Raw genomic sequence first — 27,146 nt, forward strand, 5'->3', positions numbered from 1 at the left:
GAGGCCCAGCCAGTGCGGGGCCCCGCACAGCACCCCACGACAGGTGGGAGCTTGACCAGTGGGGGCTGTGTTGTCACACGAGTGTCCTTCACAGCATCTGACCCTGGTCCCAACACAGTGTGTCTCCAGCAGGTTTCATCGCTTCTGGAGAACACGCTGGGAACCCCCTCTGTGCACGTGCCTTGGCACCTCCTAGGGGCTCAGTAAGTTGTATTGCGTGAACACGGATTTGTCTCGTGTGTTAACATCACTAGTTGTGCTAACAGGTTTTCAGCGTCACTTCTTGCAGGCATTGCTCTCAGAAAAGGCTGTGCCTCAGAAAGGAGGCAGGAGCACACACAACCACCCATCAGCCACGGAAGTTGCAACGACAGATCCCCCCACCTGTTCTACCCGTGTGGCTGGCCATACCGGTGCTATAGGCAGGGGAGCTGGGGCTCTCGGAGATGGGCGACATGGGCGAGTGCAGGTCTGGGATCTGGTCCATGCTGAGGGCGCAGCTGCGGATGGAGTCCCGAGGGTGGGGCAGTGACGTGCTGTGGAGCAGACACCTTCATGGGCCGGGAGCCCGAGGGCAGAGCCTCAGCCCACTTCTGGGACCCCCACATCTGCCCTGTGAACTTCAGAGGCAGAAAAGCCTCTCGATTGGCAGGTATGAAGACTGAAGCCCAGAGGAGGAACGGCTGGGCTGGGGTTGCACAGCAAGTCGGAAGCAGAGCTGGGAACCCTGGTCCGCGACTCCCAGCCAGCACACTCCGCTTCCGCCAGCCTGGTTTCCAGCCACATCCCCACACTGCTCTGCTGTCTCCATCTCCACCCGGCACTCCCCTTCCACACGGCTTGGACCAGCCTAGGAAAACGAGACTTGGGGGCACCCAGCCGAGCCAAGGCTTCTCAGGCTCCTCTGTCTCTCCCTCTCCCCAGGAGGACAGGAATGGGGGTACAGTCAGAATCCCACTACCCCACAGGTGCCTTTGCACAAATTAGTCAATTGCACCCACTCTCTGACCAGACATAGCCCCTCACTAGTGCCCTCAGCTTGATAAGCAGAGGGCAGGATTGATTTTAGCTCCCCATTGCCCCCAAGCCAGAAGCCCTTGTGCAGTCCACAACCTGCACAACTGTCCCCCTCCCTGGGAACCTTTCCCCCAACTTGGAGAACTGTCTGAGGAGAGGGGGGCTAGCAGGAAGGGTGGGGATCTTCAGGGTGCTAGGCCTGCCATCCTGGTCCCTCCTCAGTGTTCCCTGACGGTGCTCAGGATGTCTCAAGCACACACTGCCTGTGGATCCTGGCACCATTATATTCACTGGTTCCAAACCACAGGCCAAGTAGCTGCTGCCTACAGGGTAAATCCATCCGTCACTTCCTTGGCTAGCGGCACTCAGCCCAGGCCCAGGGAGATAAGGCCATGAGGGCCTATCCCAGTGCTATGGCACGAGACAGCAAATCTCTTTGCAAACAGCCAGAAATTAGGGGCACAGACATCAGAGTCCACAGATCTGGGTTTGAATCTTGATCCTACCACTCTCTAGCAAGCAGCTTCCCCTCTCTAAGCCTATGTCTCATCTATAAAGTGGGGGTCTGAGCAGGCCCCACCCCCCAGGGGGACGTGGGAATCGATGGGACCGGGCACAGAGCACAGCAGGACCTCAGGAACCATCAGCTGCTGTAGCTTTTCCTAGGATCTGGGGCCTGGCCTTACTCAGCCCTGGAGGCAACCAGGTGTCATTCAAACGCCCCTGTGCTGTGGTTTCCATGCTGCAAGGCCCTGTGCATGCCGGCCTTAGCTAGCTGGGCAGAGTGGGGAGGAGCTGGACCAGGCCCTTCTCTGGTTCAGGACAGCATTCAGGGCCCTCCCTGGGCCAAAGAGGGCTGCCGGAGTGGGGGCCCTTATGAGTAAAAACATGGAGAGGAGGAGTGAGCGACAGGGTCAGGGGCACAGAGCCAGCAAGTGACAGAGCTGGGACTGCAACCTGGGTCTGCCTCCCTGCAAACCCTGTGTTCCAGACACCTACACGGTACAGCCTGACCTTCTTCCTGTTCCTCCCTGCACGCGAAGGCTCCAGGAGAGGGATTCCACCCCGGTTCAGTGTGGCTGGGCCTCCCCTTTCTCACCATACTCTCATAACCAACACCCCCTTTAACAAGTGAGGGTCTGGCTGACCTGGTGGGGCAGCCGTCACTGCGGGTGACCTTGTCGGCGGTGAGCCCGTCGGTCATGGTGACACTGCGCCGCTTCATGTGGCTGCCCTTGGGGCCCGAGGGGCTGGCGGGGCTGGCAGCCTTGCCACTGCCCTGGCCCAGGCCATAGCTGGCCTCGAGGTAGCGCAGCGGGAAGGTGCGGTTGACAGGGCAGTAGATGATGGCGCCACTCTGCTCCGACACAGCCTTGCGGCTGCCCACGTGGTAGCGCACGAGGGCGGGCACGTGGTCGAAGCTCTCCTGCTCAAACAGGTACTGGATGTGGGTGTAGCTCTCGCCTGCCTTCACCACCACCTTGTTGATCTTGAAGTGCAAGGCCTGGTTGCGCCAGCGGCACGTGAGCACATAGTCACCCAAGCTGGTGAGCGAGTCCCGGATGAGGAAGTCGCCGTTGCGTTGTACCAAGGTCTCCGAGACCTGCAGGAGGCATGGTTAGGCTGGAGAAGGCCAGATGCAGGGTCTGGGGGACACAGCAACCCAGGACTGGGGGGACACCAAGATTAGGCCAGGTATAGAGGACCCAGTGAACGGAGACATCTGACATCTGAAGCTCGAGAGCAGGGACACAACGACCAAGGTTGAGGGAACACCTCATCCAGAGGCCCTGTGTCTGGGGCACAGAGGTCCGGGAATGGGAGAACGTATCCTGGAATGGAAGTCGCAGAGACCCAGGGTCTGGAGGAGCAGGGGCTGCTGCGATCTGAGACCCCAGTTTCGGCCTCACCCCTTCTCGGGGTTCCTGTCAGGCAGAGCCAATCCCCAGTCCTCATTCCTCCCACTACCCAGCACTCTGGCGTGTCTCAGGGCCTTTGCACCCTCAAGCTGCTTTCCTGGCCTGGAACGCCCTTCCTGCCTGCCCACCTGGTGAACTCCTATTCATCTCACAAAGGCTTTCCTCCTCAGTGCCCCTTCCTCAGGGCTCACCCATATTCCTGCTGGGCACTCCATTCTTGCACTTCTCCCACTAGGCTTTGTCTACTTGCCTGTCAGCCACGCCCCTACCCCTGGCCATCAGCCCTCAAGGGAAGCCACCACCTCTTACATCTCTGCGTCCTTGGTGCCCAGCACATGTGCTGACAAGGATTGCTTGGCAAAGATTTATAGTGTGAATGAAAGAAGAGACAGGTGATCTGTCGGGCCAAGTATGTGGTTTGTAAAGTTACCTCAGCCCAGAAACTCAACTTTGTCAAAACTGAGTAACCCAAAGATTGATACTCACTAACCAAACACACAAGAGACTGATATATAGACCAGTAACAATAACAGTGATAATAATGACAACAAAGACCAACACTCATTGAGGTCACTGGTGTCAGCCATCATGTTAAGTACTTTATCTGCATTATTTCATTTAATTTTCACAACAACCCTTTGAGGTAGGTACTGTTATTGGCCTCCATTTTACAGATTAGGTAACTGAGGCTCAGAGAGGTGAAGCATCATGTTCAAGGTCACATAGTAAATAAATGGCAGAGCTAGATCTCATTCCAATCCACTCTGATTGAACCTGCCAAGCAGTTCAGAGCCTCTCTGGCAGTTGGGGTCAGGGCTGGGACTGGCTGAGGTGGCGGGTGGAAGGGTCCAGGGTTGAGGTCCCAGCTCAGGGCCCACTCACCTCTCGGGGGATGCGGCCATGGTACCAGGCATGGCTGCGGAGGTCTGTGCTGCTGAGTTTGAGCTCCTCCTCCAACTCCTTGTGCAGTTTCTCTGGTGATGAGTCCAAGATGTACTTCTCCTTGGAGAACTGGGTGGGAGACAGCAAGGGTTGGCATCTAACTCGAAGTCCCCTTCCTCCTTCCCTCCCAACCTCACCCTACCCCAGGCGAACTCCTTCTCTCCTGGGACTCTGGAAACACTAAGGCACAAATGCCAGAAAGGTCCTGACCTATGGGTCCCGTCCCAACAGGAGTAAAGAAATCGTCTTTAATTCCACCAAACAATGCCTACTGCATTCCGGGCCCTGTGCTATGTGCCAGGGGTGGATGTGGTGACACAGAAACCAACCCTTGTCCTCAAGGACGCCCCTAGGCTGAGGAGAGGCAACAGCAACATAAGCATCTGAGCAGACTGCGGTCAGCACCACAGTAGTGGACAGCGGCAAAGAGGCTGGTGGCTTTCAGAAGGGAGGAGATTAAGTATGGACGAGGCGGAGGGGTCTGGGTAGTCTTTCCGGAAGAGATGGCAATAAGAAACACTCATTATGCACCAGGGACACCAAACTGATCTTGAAGGTAGGGGACGGAGGATTTCTACGGGTGAATGTTGGAGGTAAGGAAGGCAGCAGGTACTGCAGTCAAAGGCATGCACAAAACCACAGGGCTGACGCACAAGGACACATTCTGGGATGGCGAACTGTACAGTATAAGGGTAGGAAAGGCCCCACAGACAGCGGCGTGGAGGCCCCCAGACAGACATCTCCACTGCAGTTCTCCTTGCAAACTCAAGCAATCCTTGCCAGATGGGGAAACCGTGACCCAGCAGGGAAGCTCAAGGTCACCTTCCACCTGCCCAAAGGGGCGATTCCTGGTCTCCTGTGGCTGAGGTTGGAGGCTGACCAATCCCAGGGGCCCTAGGGAAGGCGGAGGGGAGCCCCCATGTCAGGTGCACCCCTACCACAGAGCCCAGCTCAATCCTGGCTGTGCCATGTGAGTTCTCTGGGCCTCAACTTCTCCCTCAGTGGAATGGGTGTGATGACAGAACCTGCCTCACCTCACTGCAAGAGTGAAAGGAGACAGTGCCCCAGAGCACTACAACTAGCACGCAGGCATCCTCACCACTGCGAGGACGGGAGACTGTCCTTCCTCTCCCTTCCCCCAGCTCCAGGCCCCAGAGACAGCTGCTCCAAGACAGACCCCAGAGCTGGCCAGAGGCATAACAGACGGGGGGCGGGCATTAAAGGGCCCAGCTTCATCCCAGGTGAGTCTCTCCCCAGGACCTCCTGTTCCCCAGAGTCCAAGGGTCTCCTAGCTACTTCCCGCCACCTCAGACCTTCCACAGGTCTCATCACCCACCCCTGCAGCTCTGTTCTCCACCCCTCTACTCCCGCACTGCCTTGGCTTACCCCAATCTACACTGCTCCCACAACACTGTGATTCCCAGCTTCAGAGATCTCTAGGATCTCTGACTCCATTCATTAAATATTGACTAAGCCCCCACTGTGGTCTTGTGCTGGGGCTGAGGTCCCAAGGTGACCAGGACAGTGGTCTCTGCCCTGGGGAGCCCATGCAGACAATGACCATCAATTCCAGGTTTTCTGAATGTTCAGAGATGGACAGAGACACATCCCCTGCCCCCGCCCATCAGGGGACAGAGTCGTGGTCACTTCCCTGAAAAGGCAGAGTCTCTGCGGAGGCCTGAAGAAGGACTGGATGTGCGGAGCAAAGCGTCCAGGCAGGGAAGAGCTTCTGGGGACAGAGCCGCCAAGGCAGGCCCCTGCGAGCAGAGCCCAGGACGGGGTGGCGAGGACACGGGGAGAGGCTTCAAAGAGGCTGTGAGGGCAAGAGCACGTGTGGCGGGTCTGCCAGGCTGCCTTAGGGAGCTGGGGTTTACCCTGAGACCACAGCAGAGCCACCAAAGGGTTTGTGAGTGTCGGGGCAGGTTTGCTGTCCTTGCAGAGAGTGGCCTAGTGATTTCTAGGCAGTGGCAGGCACGGTGGGGTGTGGGGAGAGAGAGTTGTTTAGATGGCCACTGATTGGCGTGGGGAAGGGGCAGAAGGCTCAGCAAGGTCTCCAGGCCGAGATCCCGGGGGGACAACGGGACACTCTGAGCAGGCAAGGCTGGGGCAGAGCGGCTTGGCAGTAGGCCCATGAAAATGTCGGCTTTAAGGAGCCTGCAGGGCTCTGGGGACAGATGGTGGGAGTGGGTGGTTTGGGCAGGTGTCAGGGGAAAGGTGGGGCCTGGGGATGGGGATCCCGCACAGCCTCTGCTCATGGTAGAAACCGATACCCCAAAGGTGGGCTGAGACTTAGGCCTTCTCAGGTACCTGCCCTTCTCCACGGGGTCCTGGCTTCTCTCCCTCTCACTCTGCAGAGCTCACACGAGCCTAGGCCGCCCCCTCATACCACACCAAGCCCTGGGGGGAAGAGGGAGACGCACAGGGCAAAGAGAGCCAGTGCCCCAGCCTTCCGACGTCCTACTCCTTGGCAAAAAGCGTGCAACTGAGTGATCCCCAGCTCCATGGAAGGAGCCAGAGGGACCTGGGGCAAGAAGGGGAGGAGGCTATGTGCTAAAGAACCTGGCCCCAAGACTGCCGCTGTGTGACCTTGAACAAGTCGTTTCCCCTCTCTGGTCCTGGGTAGCCTCATCCCCAACAGGAAACTGGCCCTTATTTCCCAGCCCTAATCAATGGTCAGAGTTTGGGGGCACCAGCTTGGTCCTCCCACACACCCGAGGGTGAGGACCCCTCGGGTCCTGTGCCCTCCTCCTCACCCTCAGCCTGGGGGTCCCCAGCTCCCAGGAGTTGGGGGGGCTGGGGTGCGAATGCAGCATCCCTGCGCTGGGCGCCCTGCTATTGGCCAGAGATGATCTCACCGCCTCCCGGCCTGCGCGCGCCTGATTGGCCGGTGCGGGGATGCTGCGCTCCGCCGGCGGGGCAGTCATTCAGGCGGGCTGCGAGCGTGTGTGAGCCCCGGCAGCGCAGAGGTGACGCGCCCGGCGTCTCCCAGGGGACTCGAGAGGCAGCAGCGCGGAGACCCCCGGCCAGGGTCTTAACCCCTTCCCACCAGCCCGCGCCCAGCAACCCCCTCCAGCTCCCTTCAGTATCCCAACCCCAGGCTATGCCATCCCCAGATGATGCTCCGCAGAGAGGCGGGTCCGGGTCCTCCCCTCCACCCCCTTCCGTTTAACCCGTTCGCCGCCACTGCGCAGTCCTGCGCTGCCCGGCCAGCTGGACTGGCAGAGACCCGCGCCCTGGGCATGCCCGAGCCCACCTAGAGGGCAGGAGGGTGACGGGAGCTCTGGCCCCAGCCCTGGCACCCGCAGCATCCCCTCAACTTCCTGCGCCTCACTCAGCGCCCCCGGTACAATGGGGAGCCAGGGTGCCCGGGTCAGCCGCAAGGGCCAGAGTGCTGTCCAGAGGAGCGGCAGGGAGCCGGAGACCCCCTCTCCCGGTGCCCCGTGCCCCGGCTCAGCTCCCTGCCGCGGCGGAGGCGGGAGCGGACCGGCATCCCCGCAGCCTGGAGTCCCAGGAGTAGCCGCTGGACCCTGGCCCCGCGGAGCGCCCGGGCACCCAGAGGTGAGGCCGGGCGACCCCGCCCCCTCCTCAGTCCGCCGGCCCGGCCCGGCCCGCCCCTGCCCGCGCCGCCAGGCTGCGGCTCCCCCGCTCTCGGCGGCCGGAGCGGCCGGGGTCCCAGCCCCGCGCGCCCGGCGGGGCCGAGCCGCCCCCTCACCTGCACCTGCACGAAGGAGCCGCGGTAGAAGCAGCAGGCTGCAGCCGACAGGGCGCTCCACAGGCTGCAGCGCTCCGTCATGGTGCGGCCGGCCGGCGCGGTGCGGGGGGCGGCGGCCGCGGGGCAGGGGCGCGAGGACCGACCGGGCTGGGCACCGGCTGCGCGTGCCTCTCGGCGGCGCGATTACCTCATCGCCTTGTCGGGGGAGGAGCGGGGAGGCGGGGCGGGGAGACCCCACCCTCCACCGGCCAGGGGAGGGGAGGGGGCCATTGTTCCTGCCTCCGCCCGCCCCCCGCTCCCAGCCCCTCGCCCCCAGCGCTGCGGTCCCGCGCGCTCGGGCTGCCTGGAGCCGGGGGCGCCGAGCTGAGGACCCGCCAGGCGGGGGCTTCACGGGGGGTCAGGGGATAGGGTGGGGACCCCCGGGCGGGCCAGGGCATACTCCTGCTTTCCCCACTCGCCGCACCCCTCCCTGACCCGGAGCGGGCAGAGACTTTGAGTTAAATCGTATTTAAAGCTGGAGAAATCCCTGTATGTGTTTGACCGAATCCTTTGTGGCCTCAGGAAATCTCCCAGAGCGCAGGATTTCTCATCTCTGATTTGCAGAGACTCTGCTGGGGATCGCGGGGTGTGCAACGGACAGGCTCTGGGGGTGCAGAGAGCCAGTAAAGCTCAGTGGTTAGAGAGGCAAACTGCGCTCAACTCGTGGCCTCTCCCCTAACCATTGGTGCCCCCACTCCCACCAGCCTCTCCTCTGGGAGCCCCGATTTACTCGTGGAAAATGCATCTGGAAAACGCAGCTAATGCCGGTGCTGATTTCACAGAACTCTTGTGAGCATTGGCTGCGCTGGTTCACGTAACTTGTTAGGCATAAAGTAAGTGCTCAATAAATGCATGCTATTTTCAACTTTAATGTCTTAGGTCTGGACATTTTGTCCTAGCATCGTAGGCTCTTCAATGCCAACAGCTGATTCTGCAACAATCAGGCCTGGGGTCCAAATCCTTCTGACAGGCTGTGTGACCTCAGGCCAGTGAGTCCACCTCTCTGGGCCTCAGCTGTTTGTTTTCTGTAAACACATCTGAAGCTCTGAGCATGAAGCCTGGAATGCTATGGTCTTAGAATCAAGAATCCTTGCCCTGGAATCAAAGGATTCACCACATGGTCTGAGAACTCGAGTTCTAGAAGCTGACTCCTAGAGGGCAGGAGGGTGGCAGGTGCTTTGGCCCCAACCCTGGCACCTGCCAGGGTGCTGAGTGCCTCAACATAGGAATGGACTTTTGGAAACTATTGATTCCAACCCTCACCTGAGTCTTGAAACTAAAACTAACACTCCTTTGACTTTGTCCTTTGGGAGACTGTTGAACCAGCTCCAGTGAGCAGGTACTATTTATTGTATAATGTTAAAGAAAACTCTCCATGTTTTAACCCCTAAAAATAACAAAGAATATAAAGCTAACTATCTTCCCAGGGTTCTCAGAACCTTGCCAGACAGCTGGGATTTGTGGGGTGCTGAAATATGGCCCCCATTTGTTCCACCCACTGGCTTTGGCGCTGGTTCTCCCCATGGCCTTCCTCCTGCTACGGAATAAGGGTTCTGGAACTTCCGCCTGACTTGCTGCCCTGGGCTGTGCTTCCTGGGCTCACTCAGCTTGCTGATCGCTCATACTCTTGCCTCTGCCAGGACCACCCTCCTACCCATCTCTACTCATCTTTGTCTCCTTTCTGGCTTCTCATTCAGGGAGAGATATCAGCGAATGTTCCTGGTCAACTGCAATGGCCTGGCTTCGATGCCTCCTCCTCCAGAAAGCCTTCCTTTGTCCCCCCCTGCTCCAGCTACCCTGCTGAAAGCCACCCCCACCTCTCAACCTCCCATGGCTTCTTATCAGCACCTTCTGGTGATCGTGGGGGCAGATCTCAGCACTTCCCAGGCTGCCTCATTGCCAGTCGCTTACACAGTGTTTTACAGGTGGCACCTCAGGGTGATGAGATGTCCCTGGGTTAGGAGCCAGGCCAGCCAGCCCTGTTCCAGGCTAAGATTCCCTACTCATGGGCTCACTGAGTCCACAGCAGCCCTGGACTAGAAGCACCACTGTGACCCTCATTTCACATAGGCAAACACTGATGCACACGCTCGATGCCAGTGGCTACTAAATGGCATATCTAAGACTAAATTTTAGATCTGATGGATTACAAAACACAAGCCCAAATCGTTGTCTGATTCTGCTATGTCCCCAAGACTGGGAGCCCTTTGAATGCAGGCCCTGGTGCTCCTTGCCCTCTGCTGTGTGCTCAGGGGCCTGGCTCAGGGTGGTGGCTCCCAGTGGCAGAAGGCCAAAGGCTTTGGTTGTAGTCTTGGCATCAAACGTGGGATGCAATCCCAGCTCTTCCCCATAATAGCTGTGTGATGTGTGCAAGTCACTGCACTTCTCTGGGCCTCAAGTTTCCCATCTGCCAATGGGCACAAGATGGCCTTCACTGCCCAGTGGTGAGAGGGGCTGTCAATGGCCTCAGCCAGCACAGGTGGGCACACAGTAGGCACTCAAAATGTTACTTAGTAATATTATTACCATTGTTATTTCAAAATTGCATTTTCAACATTCCAAGTGCCCAGGACAAATGAAGCTTTTGTTAAATGTGAGCTGTGCCCATCATCTGTGATGGAGAACTTAGTCATCCTTTCTTGCTCCTACCTCCCAGCACCAGCACGTAGTAGGTGCCCACAAACCGGGTGGGATTGGAGCACTGCAGTCTTTGTATGGAGACCCCTTTGAGGTCCTGTCCAGCTGGTGGGAGAGCAGGGTCTGTTGGTAACAAATATTGGGGTGCTCCAAGTTTGGGGCCAGGAGAGAATGATGGTAGGTGATGGAAGAAGATGCTAGAGCGAACCCAGACCCCAAGCACTGCCTTCACTCTGAAACCCTCCCCTCCTGGGAATGGATAGTGAGGTCTGGCTCCCAGCAAGGCTTGAGAGAGGGCTGTGATCCTCCAGTGTCACTTGACCATCCCACGGCCCAGCCCCTCCTACCTTCACGTAGTCCCCACCAGCCTCCGGCTCTCCAGTGGCCCTAGAAGGAGAGAATAGCAGTGAATGTCCCCAGGCCTGCTTAGCTCCCCGCCTGCCAGTCTCTGCCCATCTGTCTGGGGCCGGCACCCGTCCCTCAAGGCCCCAGAGGGCTCATCCTGAAGGCAGAAGGGGCTTGCTCTGCCCGCCTGGCTACTCCTCCACTCTCCAGCTGTGCAGCCCCGGGCAAGTCCCTTCACCTCTCTGAGCCTGGTTTCCCACCTGTGAATCAGGGCTAAGGACGGCCTCTGCCCCATGGACGTGTTTGGAGGCCTCGGGGAGCAATGAAAGTTACATGCTTAACACGGGGCCTGCTTCCTGAATCACTCCGGACACTATGCTTTCCTGGTTTTCTTCTCCTTCTCCCTGACACCCACGCCCCTGCTCCCACCCGAGCCCCCTGCCCATCCTCCCTAACTCCAAACACTGCAGTTGCCAGGCTGGGGCTATGCAGTCCCTGATGCAGAGCCCCTGCTGGTGGGAGTGGGCTACAGAATTCATCCCCTCTGCCTTCACGTGGCCGGGATGGAGCACAGAGAGGCCAGAGGCTGGAGGTGGCTGTTTTTCCAGGGTGTTGAACAAATATCATCCGTCCTCTCAAGGGCCACCACGAGCCACTTCCCCCAGCTCACGGCCTCCCATGCCTTCCCTCCTCTGAGGCGGCCTGGACCTGCTCCTTCGACACCAGGCTCAGAAACCCACCTGCCTCCTTAACACCTCCCCGGGGAAGTCTGAAGGCATCTTGAACTTGTCATATCCAAAGTGGAGCTGCTGATCCTCCGCGCCCACACCCTGCCCCCTGTGCCGTCTTCCCCACCTCGGCCGAGGTCAGCTCCATCCTTCCTGCCGCTTGAGCCAAAGCCCTGGCGGCCATCTGTGCCTCTGCTCCCGCTCACACTCCACACCCAGTTCATCAGGAAATCCTGCTGCTCTGTGTCCAGAGTCCGCCCTGACCACTTCTCTCGTGGGTCCACCCTGCCCCTGGCCAGGCGGCCTCGTGTCTCCCTCGGAGTGCACAGTGGCCTTCCCATGGGCTCCCGGTGTCAACTGTCACCCACGGTCAGCTCCCACCCCACTGCCAGATGGCACCCAAGGTCACAAGCTAAGCAGGTCATGGTGCACACACCACCCCAACAATCCAGTGGCTCCCATCTCTTAGAGAACAGAATCTAAACTCCTCTTCATGGTCATGTGATTTGTCGTCCAAACCAGAACTTTTCTTCCCTTGTGGGAGTAAAGAGAGGATCATTACACCAGAAAAACAGGCCTAAACTGGGTCATATTTTCCCCAAACTTTAAGGCCCTGTGTGGCTTGGTGGTGCCCAATGACCACCCTGTCACCCCACCAACATGTCTCCCTCACTCATTCTGTCCCTCATTCTGCCCCAGCCACATCAGCCTCCTTGCCAACTCTTCCTGCCACGGGGCCTTTGCACTTGCTGTTCCCTCTGCCTGGAATGCTCTTCTCCCAAATCTTCGTGAGGTGTGCCCCTCCCGCACTTCACTCAGGGTCTGCTTAATGTCACCTCCTCAGAGAAGCCGTCCCTGACCACCCCACCTAGAACAGCCCATCGGCGTCCTTCACTCTCTGTACCCAACCTGCTTTATTTTCTTCAATTTTTCCAATTCCTGCTTGAAATGCCCACTTTACATTTATCTGTTGACTGTTAATTATCTGATGCCCCCATGAGGGTGTTGACTTTGTCTCTTTCTCCGCCAAACCCCTCAGTGCCCAGCACAGCACTTGGCACACAGTAGGAGCTCCATAAATACTGCTCAAAGGCATGCATGGGTAGTAAACAACCAATGTTAACCACTGTTGTTATTATTAATTTTGTTAGGCTGGGTCTTGGTTCTCTGTCTGGGAAAGGCCTCAGTCTTCCCATCTGCAAAATGGGGAAGGGAGGTCAGACACTGGGGAAGTGTTTCCCCAAATACAGGAAACTAATATGAAAAAAAAAACTAAAAAATAAAAGTGTGAGTTTCCTCCTTCCCCTAGCCCTTCCTAGCATCTCAGCATAGTCCCTCAGGCTGCAGCCCAACAACAGTAGGCTTCCAAAGCCATTGGGTTCTCTCTGTCCAGCAGCAGTGGGAGAGAGGTGGTGTAGGGACCCCTCCCCTGCCCACCGCTGCCCATTCTTCCCGGGTGAGGTGTCTCATCCCGATGTTTCCGGCCATTCAGGCCCGGAAATCCTCCCACTTCTGGGAACAGATTGGCCAGGACACTGGGATTGACCCAGTGCTTCCTCCTGCTTCCTGTCCACTTCCCCTCGGGCTCTGGGGCAGAGGCACAGCCTTGGGGACAGGGTGCCTGCACAAGGGGTCAGGCCTGGGCAGAGCAGCCAGAGCCAATGGGAGTGCCCAGGGCAGAGGCTCAGGCCCTGGAAGCTAAGAGCCTGGGGCCACACCTCCACCCCGTCGCCTCAGCCTGCTGCTCTACCACACTCCAGGACACCCAGGACACAATGTGACCATGTCCACTTATGATAGCTGCCATTACTCGCCTGACTATTGCCACCACTTCACTTCTGGTTTCCCTGCCTCCATCCTCGTCCCCTGCAACCTGTTACTGCCCCACACAGCAGCCACAGCAGTCCTGTTAAAATGAAAACCAGATCACAGACTTCTTCTGCTCCAACCTCCTGGCATGGCCCCAATTTCACTCCAAGTGAGAGCCAAGGAGTCTCCTCACTACTCCCCAAGCCCACGTCTGACCTGCCCTCGTCACACTGCTCCTGCCCGGCTGAGTGTCTTGCTGAGCTCCTGCCAACCACCTCAGGGTCTTTGCACTTTCTGTTCCCTCTGCCTGGAACACTTTTCCTCCAGATATCCCCTGGGTTCCCTCCCTGCCCTCCCTCAGGTCTTCACTAGGATGTCCCCTCCTCAGGAAGGCCTTCCTTAGCCACCCAGCTGAAAGTGTGACCTTCCCAGCACTCCCACCCTCCTTCCTGTTTAATTCTCCCCCCAGCGCTTTATCTGACTTGCCATTTATTTTATCTCATGCAGCGGTGACTATTGCCTCTCACTAGAACATCAGCCCCACAAGGGCTGGGATTTATGTCTCTGCCTGGAACAGAGCCAGGAACCCAGTAAACACCCAGTAAGAATTTTTTTGAATGAATGAATGTCACAACAGCCCCCTGAGTCCCTGAGCACAAAGCCCAGTCCTCCTGGCTTGGCTCTAAGACCCAGACTCTCATCCCTCCCCTCTCCCTTTGCTTCTTGCACTCCGGGCTCTTCCAACTTCCTCCAAAGAGCTCCGCCTCCTCAAGCCTTGGGGCCTTTGCACATGATGTTCCCTCTGCCTGGAACATCCTCTCTCCCTTTTGGCCAGGGTAATTCCTACTCAGCCTTCAGATCTCAGTTGGCTTAGAGATTTCTAGAACACTCTCCTGTTGTAATGACCAAATCCAGGAATCAAAGTATCCATTTGTAAAACTCAGCTCCACTAATTAATTAACTTATTCCTTAATTTGTGGACTTTAAAGACACTTCTCTTGTAATATTAGTGCTGAAATCAATTAATAAATAATAGTGACAACTGAGCTAAATCAGTCCCATTAATCAGCAACATTAATTATTTAAATAACCAACCACTTTAATTGCCTGTATTAACTGATTTGTTCTGATAACTGATACCACTTCTTGCATACATTAGCTTAATTAATTGGATTAATGAACAGTAATTAAAGCCCATTATCCTTTATTTTCCCCAGTGCATGTTTAGATCTGAGCTTCGACTTCAGGGCCTCCACCCTGGGGCAGAAGGAAGGGTGGGCTTCCCCCAGGGAGCCTGCAGGAGAAGGGGTGGGGAGAGGCTGCCGCCCTGCTCCACCTGGCCCTCTTTCATGACAGGTGGCCTTGCCCTCTTCAGGGGCCTGTCTACTCTCTCTCTGTCCCTCAGTTTGTTCCTTTGGGCCTCGGGGCCTGGTCACACGGCCTTGAGTGGAGACTTCCCCAATCTCTCCTGTCCACTTCTCAGCTCTGTCCCCACCCGTCACTCCCTGCCTTCCTCCTTCTGAAGTTCATACCCGGCATCCATGAAGTGGGCATCTCACAGCTATCTCCCCAGAGGGGCCGTTCGGGTCATATGAGAAGGAAGGGGGCAAGGTTCCCTGGCCCATGCAGGGCTCTCCTTGCCGCCCCAGCCTTTACCCATGGAGATTTCCAATCCTGCCCCCAGGGGGCTGAAGTTTCTTTCCTTCCTTCACCCTGATCTCCACTCACCCATGGCAGAGAAGCAACAGGCACCCGCCTGCTCTGTGCTCCTTAGCCCTGAAAGACCCTGCGCAAAGAGAGCTGGGTGGAAAGCCCTGTCTCTCCCAGGACACCCAGCCACGTGGCCTGTGGGATTCCCTGACAGGGAGGATCTTGGCTTTATCCCCTGCCCTGTCTGGCCCACCCAGATGGGCCGCCGTTGTCCTAGACACACCCTGCCCCTTCCCCACTATCCCGAGCCCTCAGTCCTGACTGGGCCGAGCTTTCCAGCAGGGGCTCGAGACAGGGCAGTGGCCCTGTGCATAGAGGGCAGAGATGGGCCGTTCTTCCCAGGGCAGAGCTGAGGATTCGGGGCCCCAAGAGCCGCTGAGACTCAAAACCTGCCGGAGAGGACAAAAGGGAAGGCATTGATTTACTGAGCGTCCACAGGATGTCTGATTTCCAGGCCCCACTTTACCAGGGAGAAAATTGAAGCTTATAACTTGGCCCAGAGCACACAGCTGCTCAGACTAGGACCCGTTGGCCTGATGTCAAATTCTCTGCTCTGTTCCTTACCCGAGTGGCCTCCCCCGGCAGTCGGGAGCCGCTCCTGGGTGGACATGGGCTGAAGCTGGGCGGAGAGAGTGAAGAAAAATGACATTTCAGCCAGACCAGGAGCCCAGACCAACATCGGGAAAGGGAAGTGGGGCGGAGCGGACAGAAAGAAGAGGCTCTGGGGCACATGAGCGGGCTGTGGCAGGGAGGCTACGTGACCCCAGGCAAGTCCCCCTCACTGGGCTCACCTTCCTCCTCTACAGCATGAGCAGCTCCCGTTAACTCCCGTGGGCTGAGCGCAGAATGAAAGCTCTGTCTGCCACATCTCATCCCGTCCTCACAATGGCTCTATGAAGCAGGTGCTGTCTTTGTCCCCAATTTACTGATGGGGAGACTGAGGCGCAGAGAGGAGAAGGGACTTTCTCCAGGTCACACAGTCAGGGGGCACTGAGCTCCTGGTGTATCTGACCCCACCCCTCCCCGCCCTCACCCCACACAGGCCCAGCAGCCAGCAACAGGGTCCCCCGGGGCTGGGGTGGGGGGATGTGGCTCCAGCTGGGGCTTGGGGAGACAGCCCATCCTTCCCAAGCCAGCCCAGTTCCCACAGCCCAAGGCGTCCGGGGGTCTCAGGGACTGTGAGAAAGTCTTCACAGGAAATGAGAGCCAGGAGCAGCTGGGCCCCTTCAGAAGACAAGGACCAGCCGCCCAGAGACTGAGGAGGCTGCACAGGCTGGGCCCACCACGACCCTCCCCTGGTGGGTAATCGCTACCAGATGCCCGGCAGCTGACGTCACTCTGCAGGGCCGAGAGGGTCGTGGGACTCTGGGGAGAGTTGGGAATTCTTGGACCAGAATCAACATTCCAAAAGGAAATGCGGGGGAGGGGATATCCTGGCTCATTCTCAGGGCCTGGCACAAGGGCTGGGGCAGGGGTGACACAGGGTGTCCCTACAGGGTGCCACCTTGTCCAAGTCTCAGTTTCCTTCCAAATGGCCCCTTGGGAGTGGGAGTGTGGGGGTCTGGGGGTCTGGGTCTCTGAGTCGAGGCAAAGGACACTTGGGCGAGGCACTAAAGCAGAACTGCACTCAGATTCTCCTAAGTCGGAGCAGGCTTTCCTGTGCTCAAGGCCAGCAGTGACTCCCGGCTTGCCTGAAGCCAGGTCCTTGCCGGGGCTTTCCAGACCCTGCATCATCTGCACCCATTTCCCTGCCTTGCCGCCCATGCTCCCCACCCTCCCCACCCTCCCCACCTCACTCAAGCCAAGGATGTTCCCATCTCAGGGCCTTTGACATGCTGTTCCCTTGGCCTGGTACACTCTTTTCCAGACAGCAAGAGACTTTGTTCCTTCATCTCCTTTGTTCAAACATCACTTGCTCACTGAGACATTGTTCCTGGCTAACCTTCCTAAATTGCCACCACTAGCCACTTCCCCCAAGACCAATTCCCCAACTTGATTTTAAATTTTCTCGGTAGATCTTTTCTCTTCTATAGTTGACCATATAACTCATCTATCTTGTTTGTCATCTGTCTCCCCTGTAGTGGAATGGGGATTCCATGAGGGAAGGGTTTTGTCCACTGTGCTCACTGCTGAATCCCAGAGCATAGAACAGCGTCTGGGGCATAATTGTACCTCAGTAAGCATGAGAATGAATGAAATTCCAACTCAACTGACTATGTGATCTTGAGCAAGTTATTAGCCTCACAAAATCTCAATGTCTTCATCTGCAAAATGGGCTCCTATTACCTCCTTTCCAGGGCTCTATGGGAAGTCTTCAAATAATGGTAGAAAAAGCTTTGAAATTGTCACTTGCAGGAAGTAAAAAGTGACCTAGTGGTTAAGAGTTGGGGCTTGGGAGTTGGCCAGGCTGGGGATCAAGTCTAGGCTCCAACACCCACTCTCTCTGTCACCCCATGAGAGTCCTTGCCATTTTCTAAACCTCAGTCTCCTAGCTGGCAAAATGGAGCAAAGAGAGGTTCCCACTTCACAGGGCCCATGTAGTAGATGACACCCATTGGGTGCTTGCCAGTTGTTAGCTGGTGACCATCCTGGTGGGACCCTGGCCTGACAATTCCAGTGTGGATGGGGGAGAAGAGAGTGTTGGGGGCCTCCCTCCCCCCTCCAGGCCCCTGCTTCCTCCTCTGCAGCATGGACTGAGGCGGGAGGGTGCCAGGGCCGTCCAGGACCTGCTGTTTCCCTGCAGAAGGCTGAAGGTCCCTGGGGAGTTGGGGGCAGGCTAGGCTGGTGCTCTCCTTTTTGGGAGCTAAAGGCCCCTCCTCCCTCCTTCCTCTTCATCCCCATGATCTCAGCAGGGAAGAGGCCACCAGGAAACTCCTGCAGCCTCACCTCTTCCCCTTCCTTCCTCCTGCTCCAGGTGCACCCTGCCTCCCAGGGGGTGGGGGAAGGACACTGTCTCCTCAGCTTAGGCTGCTCCCTGAGCAGCCACTGGGACGACCCCTTCAGGACACTGAAGAACAGGGCCCCATCTTCCTCACTGGCAACTCTCAAATGTCCTCATCCCCAAGCTGGTTAGATCTCTGGAGACTATCTCAGGCCCAACTGGGCTACTGGGGAGACCAAGGCACAGAGTGGGGTAGGGCTAGTCTGAGATCACACAAGCAAGGCTGCTTTCCTGGCTGCAGGCACAAGGCTGACAGGGGCTCCTGGAACACATGTTCATTGGTCCCTGGAGGGCAAGAGAGACACTGGGTCCCACGGGGCTCAATCTGGTCTGCTAACCCCACCTCCCTCAGGACAGGCCCAGTGATGGGGGCAGAGTCTCTCCATTTGCTTGGTCAGTTCCAGGCCAAGCCTGATGCTAGAGTCACTGAGAGGACTACCAGGCCTCTGCCCACAAGGGAAGAAGGCTTAGGCTGGGTCCTAGACTTGGCATTCTCAAGGTTTCTCAAGGCCGCCTTTCCCAGAGTCCTGGCCTTCCTGGAGGGGAATGTGTTGCCCAGGCGTTAAGAGCGTGGGCCAGGAAGGTGGAGTTAAACCTTGGTTCTGACTTTCACTGGCTATGTCAAACTGGGCTAGCAAATCTTTCTTCCCTCACCTATACAACCGGGGTAATAACAATATCTCTCTCCCGGGGCTGCTGTGAAGAGTATATGAGCAGATGCCCGGTGTGCTCGCGCAGGGCGGAGACAGAGTTACGCTCAAAACAAGCTGGCTTTGAAAACCCGAGCTTGTCAGCTGTCCCAGGGATGCAGATTTCCGCCTTAGTCCTCTCCCGCCCCACTGTGGCCCTCCCTAGGCCCAGCTCGGTCACTCACCCTCGGTGCCCCAGTGCGGGGCACCTTCGGCCCACTGCAGTCATGGCTCCCCACGGTCGCCGCCTGCAGCCCCAGGACCTCCTTAGCCCAGCGGCTCCCGCCTTTCTCCCGCGGCGGAGCTGCGGAGTTCAGAGGCAGATCCCGAGGGCGGAGCCTGACGCGTAGACCACACCCCCGGTCCCGCCCCTCCGCCCGCCCCGCTCCATCGCTTCCTCCTCTGGCAGGAAAGGACACGCCCCGCCCCGGACACACCCCCGCCTGGCCCCGCCCCCTCCCCTCTGCCTGTGTCTGGGGCGGGAAGGCCACGCCCCCGTGCACACCCCCTGCGCCCCGCCCCACCCGACTCCAATGTGGGTTTCCCCAACAGCTCGCCGCGCAGCCCGGGGACGGCCACGCCCCTCGCCACGCCCCTCCACTACGCCGCGCCACGTCCAGCTCCTGCAAACTCTGTTTCTCCGGGAGGGACAGGCCGGGCTCCCAGTACAGTCTCATACCTCGGGGTACCTGAACGCCCCAGGACCCATCAGACCCTGTCACCTACATAAAATCCTTGGGCCTCCACAGCCGAATGAGGCCGAATTTAGGAGGGGATGGCGGGAGAAGGCAGCCTGGGGCAGCCGGGGTTGGCAAAAGAGCATTAGTTTTATTAATCATAAACACAGCATTCCCATTCCCATAATATGCAATAATATGCCAGGCACTGTGTTATGATTTTACAGGTTATGTTATTCTTAAACCTTCACCACAACCCTACGAGGTCGTGCTATTGTTATGCCATTTATCAGATGAGAAACTAAGGCTCAGAGAGTGGAAGAGATTTGTCCCAATGACAGAGCAGCAGGAGGCAGAGTCTGACCGACTCACTCTGCGCCCTTATGCGGTCCTGCTGCCCACTGAACGGGGCTCTAGACACAGGCGGTGCTTGGTCTAGAGAAAAGCCAACCAAGAAAAGTCCCAGAACTGGGCCTAGAGTTACTCTTGCTCAGCCGGCTTTTCTTTCCTCTTTCTTTCCACCGGCATATGTGGCGGCTGCCTAGGGCTTTGGAGTCAGGTGGGTTTCAGTTCACATCCTAGCTTTGTCATTAGCAAGATGTGCCCTCTACTATGGCAGGTGAGTTCCCCTCTCTGAATCTGTTTCCTCTGTCATATGGAAACAGTAACAGGATCTCCTGCCAGTTTTCTTTTGTGTATTAACTATAAGAGAAGGGTTCAGCACAGTGCCTGGTCTACAGTAAGTACTTGATTAGCGTGCAGGTTTCTTCTTTTCAACCCAGGTATATGCGCTGTGGGGGTTCTGTCCAGGGCTGTATGGACAGGAGGCTGGAGATACCATCCCTGCAGCTCCCACTCTCACCAGTCCCTAGTAGGCACCTACCTTTCTGGGTGTGCATCCCCAGGAGCTCTCTCCTCCTCTACGTTGGCGATAAAATCTTCAGGCTTTCTCTTGGGGTCCACCTCGACTGCTAAAGGCTTGGGTTCCACTGCTGAGGTGTTCTCCAGAGGGGCACTGGCCACCACCACCACCTCTTTGGCTTCCTCCAAGACTGGGGGGTCAGGCAGACCTTGGGGTACAAGGTTGAGCTCAGAGCCCACCTCCTGAGCCTCCTGGGCAGCCTTTCGATCCCGAGCCCTCTTGATGCTGGGGCGAGGCATGGTGCCCATGTGGCTATACATGTCGCTGGAGCGGGCATAGGCTAGGGGGCTCTTGGGGACTGTCACCATGTCATCCTGCGTGGCCTCTAAGGTGTCAGGCTCCAGACGGGACTGGATACTGATGGGGGCCGAGGACCGTCTCAGAGTGAAGGACCGAGGGAGGCTGGAGAGGCTCCCAAAGCCCTTGAACTTGAAGAACTCTGGTGGGGTGGGGGGAACGGAAGGAAAAGGAATTAATGACAATGCCAGCAGCAATAATAATAAACAATTATTTTTTAATTATAATCCTGCAGTTCCACTCAATGAGAGTCCAAAGAGGGCCGGGGGCTTCACTGTCAACCCCTCTAATTGTTACTACACTCCTAGAAGTGGTAAAGCATGGCAGCTTGGGAGTCACACAGCCCTGGACTTGAGTCTCTGCTCTCCCACATCCTACCTGTGTGACCTTAGGCAAGTCACTTGACCTCTCTGAGCCCCATTCTCCACACCAGTAAAATAGAGATTATAGCACCTACCCACTGTGGGCAGTGTGAGGATTGGAGAAAAGCATGTTAGTAACACGCTTAACGTGGTGCCCGGTGCACAGAACAGCCTCAATCAGAAGTAGTGAAGATTATGATGATGACAACGACAACAAATGCCTGTGCATGGCCAAACATGCTGCGTGAATTCTCAGCACAACTCAGTGACAATGACACAAGTTTAATCTCCCATTTTTCAGATGAGGAAACTGGCATTCAGAGCAGTGTGAGGAACTGTCTGAGGTCACACTGCCGGTAGGTGCATATGCGTGTGTGTCCTGTGCACGCACCTGCGCGTGTCGGGGCAGGGACGGGGTGTTCCCGCCAGCCTCTGTGCACCTGGGGGGGGGGAACGAGGAGGGGGTTGTCGCCAGCCTGAGGTTCTCTCCTTCCTGTCAGCTGAGCCCACACTCCTGACTCAGGCAGCAGGGCTGGGGTGATACCATCTCCTTGCTTCTGCAGGGGTGCCTGTGAGTTACCTCCTCCCTGCCCCTAGCTGTGGGACTGTCCCTCCTCACAGCCACCACCAACTGACTTCCCTATAGCCTCCGGATGAGCAAAAAGGAAAGACACTGGCATTTTCCACTTCCTCAGCATCTTTCACCTCCTCGGGGCCTCACGCCCGCGTTGGAATGTAGGTAGGATGCCCCCATTCAGCAAGGGAGGAAACTGAGGCACAGGGAGGAGGGACCTGCCCAGGGTCACACAGCAAGGCCATGGCTTGGGGCTCTGGACTGCTGGGTCAGTGCTCTGGGGCTTTCTTCCCAGTCCTGCCCACCCCCATCTGGCCTTGGCGGCTGCCTCCTGGGAAGCGCTGTCAGAAAATGCCGCTACTGTGCCCCTAGACAGCCAAGCCGAGGACAGAACTTGTGCAGTGGCCAGAGGGAGGATCCCCAATGCCTCCTTTCGCAGTGCCACTGCTTTTATCTCCTGGACACCAGAGGTCTGGAGGACATAGTAGTGGGGGCAGGGAGGGAAACCGAGGCCCAGAGGCCGGGGACGGAGATTGAGGTCTGCTCCATAGTCCCTGTGACCTCAGGCAAGTCTCTGGCCTCAGCATTTCCATCTGCGGGATGCAGTCACAATCTCTGCCCTTTACAACACCTGTCCCCACCCTGGTGCGGTCAGATCAAAGGAATCAGGGGACAGTAGAACTTTGTTGGGGCCAGGAGGGACAGAGGCGGTAGACAGAGCAATGGGTGGCTATGGCCCCTCACCTAGAGCCTGGTTCTAGTCACTCTGGGCTCCTTTCCCACTCAGGGCTTGGGTCGCAGCCTCACTGCTAGTTGGGAGCACAGGACAGCATCCCATGGCACTCCCCATGCTCCCTGGCCCCAGCAACTCCCCACCTGACATCCCAGCCCAGGCCCAGGTGCAGGGGGTGGAGTGTGTGAAGGCCTCTGCCCCACCGTGGGGTCAGAGAGAGCCAGAGGTCCAGCGGAGTGGAGAGATCAGGAGGCCGGGGGGGAGAGCCCGAGTCACGGAGACGGGCAGAGGGACAGACATGAGGAGCGCAGGCACAGACAGCCAGACCAGCCAGACAGAGATGCCAGGCCACAGTGATGGACAGATGGCCACAGGAAACCCAGAGGCAGAGACCTCCAGATGGAGACAGAGGTGGGACAGAAAGAGAAACAGAAACACGGCAGTGATGAAGAAACAGATGCAGGGAGAAGCCCAGACAGACAGAGGGATGCAGGACAGCGCGGACGACCCCGCACTCACTGAACTTTTTGCTGGCCTTCCTGGGCTCCTCCGTCATCTTGGCAAGTTGTGCAAAGCCGCTGGTCAGCCAGTAAGTGGTGGCTCGAGGATGCAGACGGAAGATTGAGGTGCCTCCCCACCTCCCCTTCCCCTTCTCTCGCCCTCTCACTCGCTTCCTCTGTGTATTTTTAAACCAGTGAAACTCCCACAGCCCCACCCACTCCACCCTCTCAGCAGGGGGCGGGGGCTGGGGCCGCCCCCAGTCCTGGCCCCTGTGGACCTCCTCCTTGGCCTCTGCAGCAGGGGCAGGGGGCAGGCCACAAGCCCATGGGACCTGGAAGGTCTGGGAGCAAACCACAGGCTCTGGGAACGGAGCCCATGGGGCCAGGGCCGCTGGGGACCTGCCAACAGCTGTCCAGGGGCCTGGCCAGTGGGCTGGGAAGGCGAGGGGCGTCCGGCCTACGTGCAGGGCAGTGTATTCTAAGCCCCAGTACCCGGGAGACGGGCTGGCAGCAGCAGACGGCAGAGTGCCGTGGTTACGCCTGTGGACTCCAGCCCACCCAGACCCACGTTCAAATCTTGGCAGGCCGTTTTGTCATTGTGTGATCTTGGGCTGGGAGCTCACCTCCCTGAGCCTCAATTTCCTCTCTGTGAGCAGGGGCTGCCTGCAGTGCCCACCTCACAGGGTCCAGCACTTGGTGCAGAGCCTGGCATGGAACTGTCCCTGCCAAGGTGCAGTCAGTCCTTTTCAAGCTAGCAGGGACACTCCACAATTTGGTCCACCACACCCATTGGACAGAGATGGTGAAACTCAGGCACAGAGAGGCAGAAGGATTTCCCCAGATAGCACAGCAGGTTGGTGGCACAGGCTGGGTTACAACTCGCCCTGCCAGACCCCTTCACCCCAGGCTAGTGCTTTCCCACCCTACAAACTTCTCAAGTGCGTGTGCATGCTCACGCGTGCAGGACAGAGATGAGGAAATGCTACTTCCCCTACACAGGTGGTCCTAGACACCTGCAGAGGGTGTCAGCAACCGCTGGGGTTGGGGGAGGGCACAAAGGGGCTTCAAATCCCAGCTCTGTGCTGCTGACAAGCTGCTTCCATCTCTGAAGCCTCAGTCACCTAATTTCTAGAACGAGGATATGTGCAGTTTACACGGTCAACTCGCAGAGGATTGGCCTGTTTATCCTGGACCCCAGGCTGGCATCGGGGCTGTGACAGAGGGAGTCTGTGTGAGATGAGGTGCTTCCTGCTTCCTCCATAAAAATAATGGCCCCAAAAGTCAGGTCACCTGGAATTGGAACCCAGTTGCCCATGGGAGAGCCTAAGGTGCTAACTTCCATGCCCATGGCCTCCCCAACCACTTGGCAGCTGGGTGATGGACCTTGGGGAGAAAGGTCCATCACTGATGGACCTAGCTGAACCTTCTTGATGGGGTGAAGGAGAAACCAAGGTGCTGAGAGGAAAAGGGACATGTCCCACAGCAGACCATGGCAGCAGGGTCCTGCTCACACACAGGCCTGGATGGGATCAATGCTCAAAGTTCAAATAAAAGGATGGGGTTTATGGGCCATGGAAAAGGGAGGTACAACCCCGATTCCTTCTATTGAGCACCGACAATGTTCCAGGCATGGAGCTGGAAGCCTCACAGGCCCTCCACTTGGATCCTTACTTCAGACCTGTGAGGCAAATCCTGGCACTGTCCCCATTTCCCAGATGAGGAAACTGAGGCTAAAAAGGAGCAGAGACTCGACAGACAGGCAATAGGTGACCTAAGCCCCAGACTGGTGCCCCTCCCATCTGTAGGTTGTTCTCAGAAGAGGGAAGGGGCCTGCAGCCCAGCGGGAGCTGGGGGTCTTCCTAGTGGAAGACAGAAGGTGGGTGCTGGCTTCTCTCCCAGGAGGCATTTCCAGCGTGACTTGGGCTAACTGCCAAGGCTGTGGTATCAGCCAGTGCTGGCTTCCTGGCCAGGCCTGCTCCCGACTTGCTGTGTGATTCTGCACAAGCGACTTTGTGTCTCTGGGCCTCAGTTTCCTTATCTGTGAAATGAGGTCTCAACAGCCCCCACTTCCTGGGGTTGTTGGGAGGATCAAAGAGGCAAATGCTGGCCCGGCCAGCATGCTGTGGGCCTCAGCAAGGGCCGCTGCTGTTGCTGAGCAATGGGCGCAAGGCAAGGGGCGGTCCGGTACAGCCCAGGGAAGCCCTGCAGGCGGCATGTGGGGAGCCCTGGGAATCCTGGCCAGGGAGAGGCTGCGTTGCTGTGGCAGAGACGCCTTGTCGGTGCTAGGGCCGGGCCTACCCTTGGCCCGGGCGCCAGGGCAGTTGCTGGCATCCCTAAGAGAATGAATGGGGCTCAGTGTGGTGCTCGGCAGAGCTCAGAGCACCCTTTGTGCTGCCTGGAGTGGCCGTTGGCAGTGCGGCTGAGGACCTGCTGCCGGGTGGCTGTCCTGCAGGCCCTCCTCAGCCGGCCCACGTTCCCTGCCCTGAACACTGGAGTGCTTCCCTGCCTCTAGGCCCCTGCTTAGGCCAGACCTGCACCAGAATGCCGCTCTTCCTCCACGGCTCCGTCTTTTCCGCCTCCATCCGCTCCCTCCAGGGCTGGCTCGAGCCGTAACGCCCCCAGGAACCCAGCTCTGATTTCTGCTCCCCCATCTGGACCCCTCCTCCTCAGCCTATGACTTAAGCAGGGACAGCGTGGGGACGTATGGAGTGGGCATGTACTATCAGGAACTGGAGGCCTTCAATGTTATCATCAAAGGCACTGGGCCGACCTGAGTGCAGTCCCCATCTGCATGACCTTGGGCAAGTCACGTCACTGCTCTGAGCCTCTTGTTTTCCATCAGGAAAATCAGGCAAATACAGCATCCCTCACATGATCTCACAGCAGCAAAATAAAATGTTTCTGCTGAGAATATCGCTAGTATTTCATTCACTGGTGTCTTTATTTGCATGTTCCAAACAGAGCTCAAGTTTCCTGAGAGAGGAATGGGCCTTACTCCCCCAACACTGACCCCCAGCTACATGGGGGCCACACCAGAAGTGCTCAGTAGAAGCTTTGCCCTCGGTTGACCCGGCTGCCTGGCATCAGGGGCAGCGCAGGATGATAGTGAATGACCCTGGGCTTTGAGAGCAAAGAGACCTGGCTTTGAGTCCCAGCTCCGCATCTTCCTGGCTGTGTGGCCTTGGGCCACCCCTGGACTACTCTGGGCCTCAGTTTCCTCTTCTGTAACTTGAGCCCAATAATAGCAACCTCTAAGAGGGTGCTGTAAAGTTGTGCCCCGCTAGTGTGGGCAGAACTTGCATGGTTTTAGAGGACTGTCAGCATCACACAGCCATCCTCTGTCCTGTGCCCTGCATCCGGTCACCGCCTGTCTTTTCAGACACACCAGCAGCCGCGAGCTGCTCACCCCATGCACCCGTCTTCTCCTTCCCTCCATTCTCCCCCTCCCCATCCCCGCTCAAGGAACCAGAACAGAGGGTCCAGGCCAGGGTCAAGCAGCTGTCCAGTGGCTCCCTTTTCTGCTGCATGCCTCAGTTTCCCTATCTGTTAGATGGCAGCAGAACCAGTGGCTCTCAGGGCCTCGCCAATCAGCCAACACACATTTACTGAGGACTGGCCATGTGCCCGGCCTTGCCAGCCTAGCCGATCCATGGGGGGCAGGAAACCTTTCCTTCAAACCAGCAAAATAGAAGTCAAAGAGTCAGTGAGAAACCACTAATCTTTTCTCGCTTCTACCTGGGTTTTGCCAGCCTTGGTGACCTGGAGCCCCAGGCCCAGGCAGTCTGGGCAGTCTCCTAAAGGTCTCCTGCCTGCCTTCCTCCCTCAGGGAGGGCTGAAGGCCCCAGGTCCCAAGGGGAAGTGACTGGCGGATGTTGGGGTTTAGACCACGGATGGTGGGGTGTAGGTGACAACATCACCGGAAGCTCTGCTAGGGCCTCTGCTCACAGGATGTGACTTAGGGAGGGCTTGTGGGAAAGGCAGCAGGTCCTGGCCTGAAAGTCAGACGGTGGAGGCCACACAACTCCACAGTAGGTCCCGCAGCACTTCTGTCCAGACCAGTGGTGCTGTCCTAGCTCCACCCCTAGGCCAGATGGGCAGAACGCTGACATGGGGAAGTGCTTGGCGTTTCTGCCAGACTGACCTGATTCAAATGCCAGTATGGCCACTGGCCAGGCAATGTCACCTCTGAGTCTCAGCTCCTTATGAATACAATGGAGGTGACAATAGTACGCACCCCATATGGTTGAGTAAGAATTAAGATAATTCCCACAAGTGCTAAGTGTAGGGCTTGGACCATTTCTTTTCCTGCAGTAAGCTGTAATTACTACAATTATTATTTTCTCCCTCCCCTACGTTCCCACCCCCAACTTAGCCAACAGCCTCCCTGCTTCTAATACATAGTGTACCCATGCAGCAGCCTTAGATCACTTTCTGACATATCACTCAACTGCCTAAAACCCTCTCTGGCCCCACACTGCCCTCAGGAGAGGGCTCCCTGCTCCTCGGTCTGGCCCTCTAGTCCCTCTCTGGTAGGGCCCTTTCCCAGAACATGGCCTCTGGCCTCTTGGGACACCAGGCTCACCAAAGCCATTC

General features: G+C 57.6%; 1 protein-coding gene across 6 annotated transcripts in view; it reads right to left on the bottom strand.

Annotated features, from left to right (window-relative positions):
• The window catches only part of SH2D3C (SH2 domain containing 3C), a 29,875-nt gene extending 7,202 nt beyond the window's left edge, over positions 1–22,673 (bottom strand). Inside the window, exons 1-6 of one of the 6 annotated variants that reach the window (XM_069476810.1) lie at positions 22,573–22,673; positions 20,049–20,526; positions 10,614–10,653; positions 3,819–3,947; positions 2,166–2,620; positions 412–536 (exon numbers count right to left, since the gene is read on the bottom strand). In XM_069476810.1, the coding sequence (XP_069332911.1) occupies positions 412–536; positions 2,166–2,620; positions 3,819–3,947; positions 10,614–10,653; positions 20,049–20,526; positions 22,573–22,609 (1,264 nt within the window). In that variant the 5' untranslated portion in view covers positions 22,610–22,673. Of the gene's footprint in view, positions 1–411; positions 537–2,165; positions 2,621–3,818; positions 3,948–7,590; positions 7,806–10,613; positions 10,654–11,355; positions 11,402–18,673; positions 18,782–20,048; positions 20,527–22,572 lie in introns of those variants that run through there. The other 5 variants (XM_069476811.1, XM_069476814.1, XM_069476816.1 and 2 more) reach the window with 5 other exon arrangements.
• Positions 22,674–27,146: the final 4,473 nt, after the last annotated feature.

Source organism: Eulemur rufifrons, chromosome 7, assembly GCF_041146395.1.
Source record: "Eulemur rufifrons isolate Redbay chromosome 7, OSU_ERuf_1, whole genome shotgun sequence".
NCBI classification, from domain to species: Eukaryota; Metazoa; Chordata; class Mammalia; order Primates; family Lemuridae; genus Eulemur; species Eulemur rufifrons.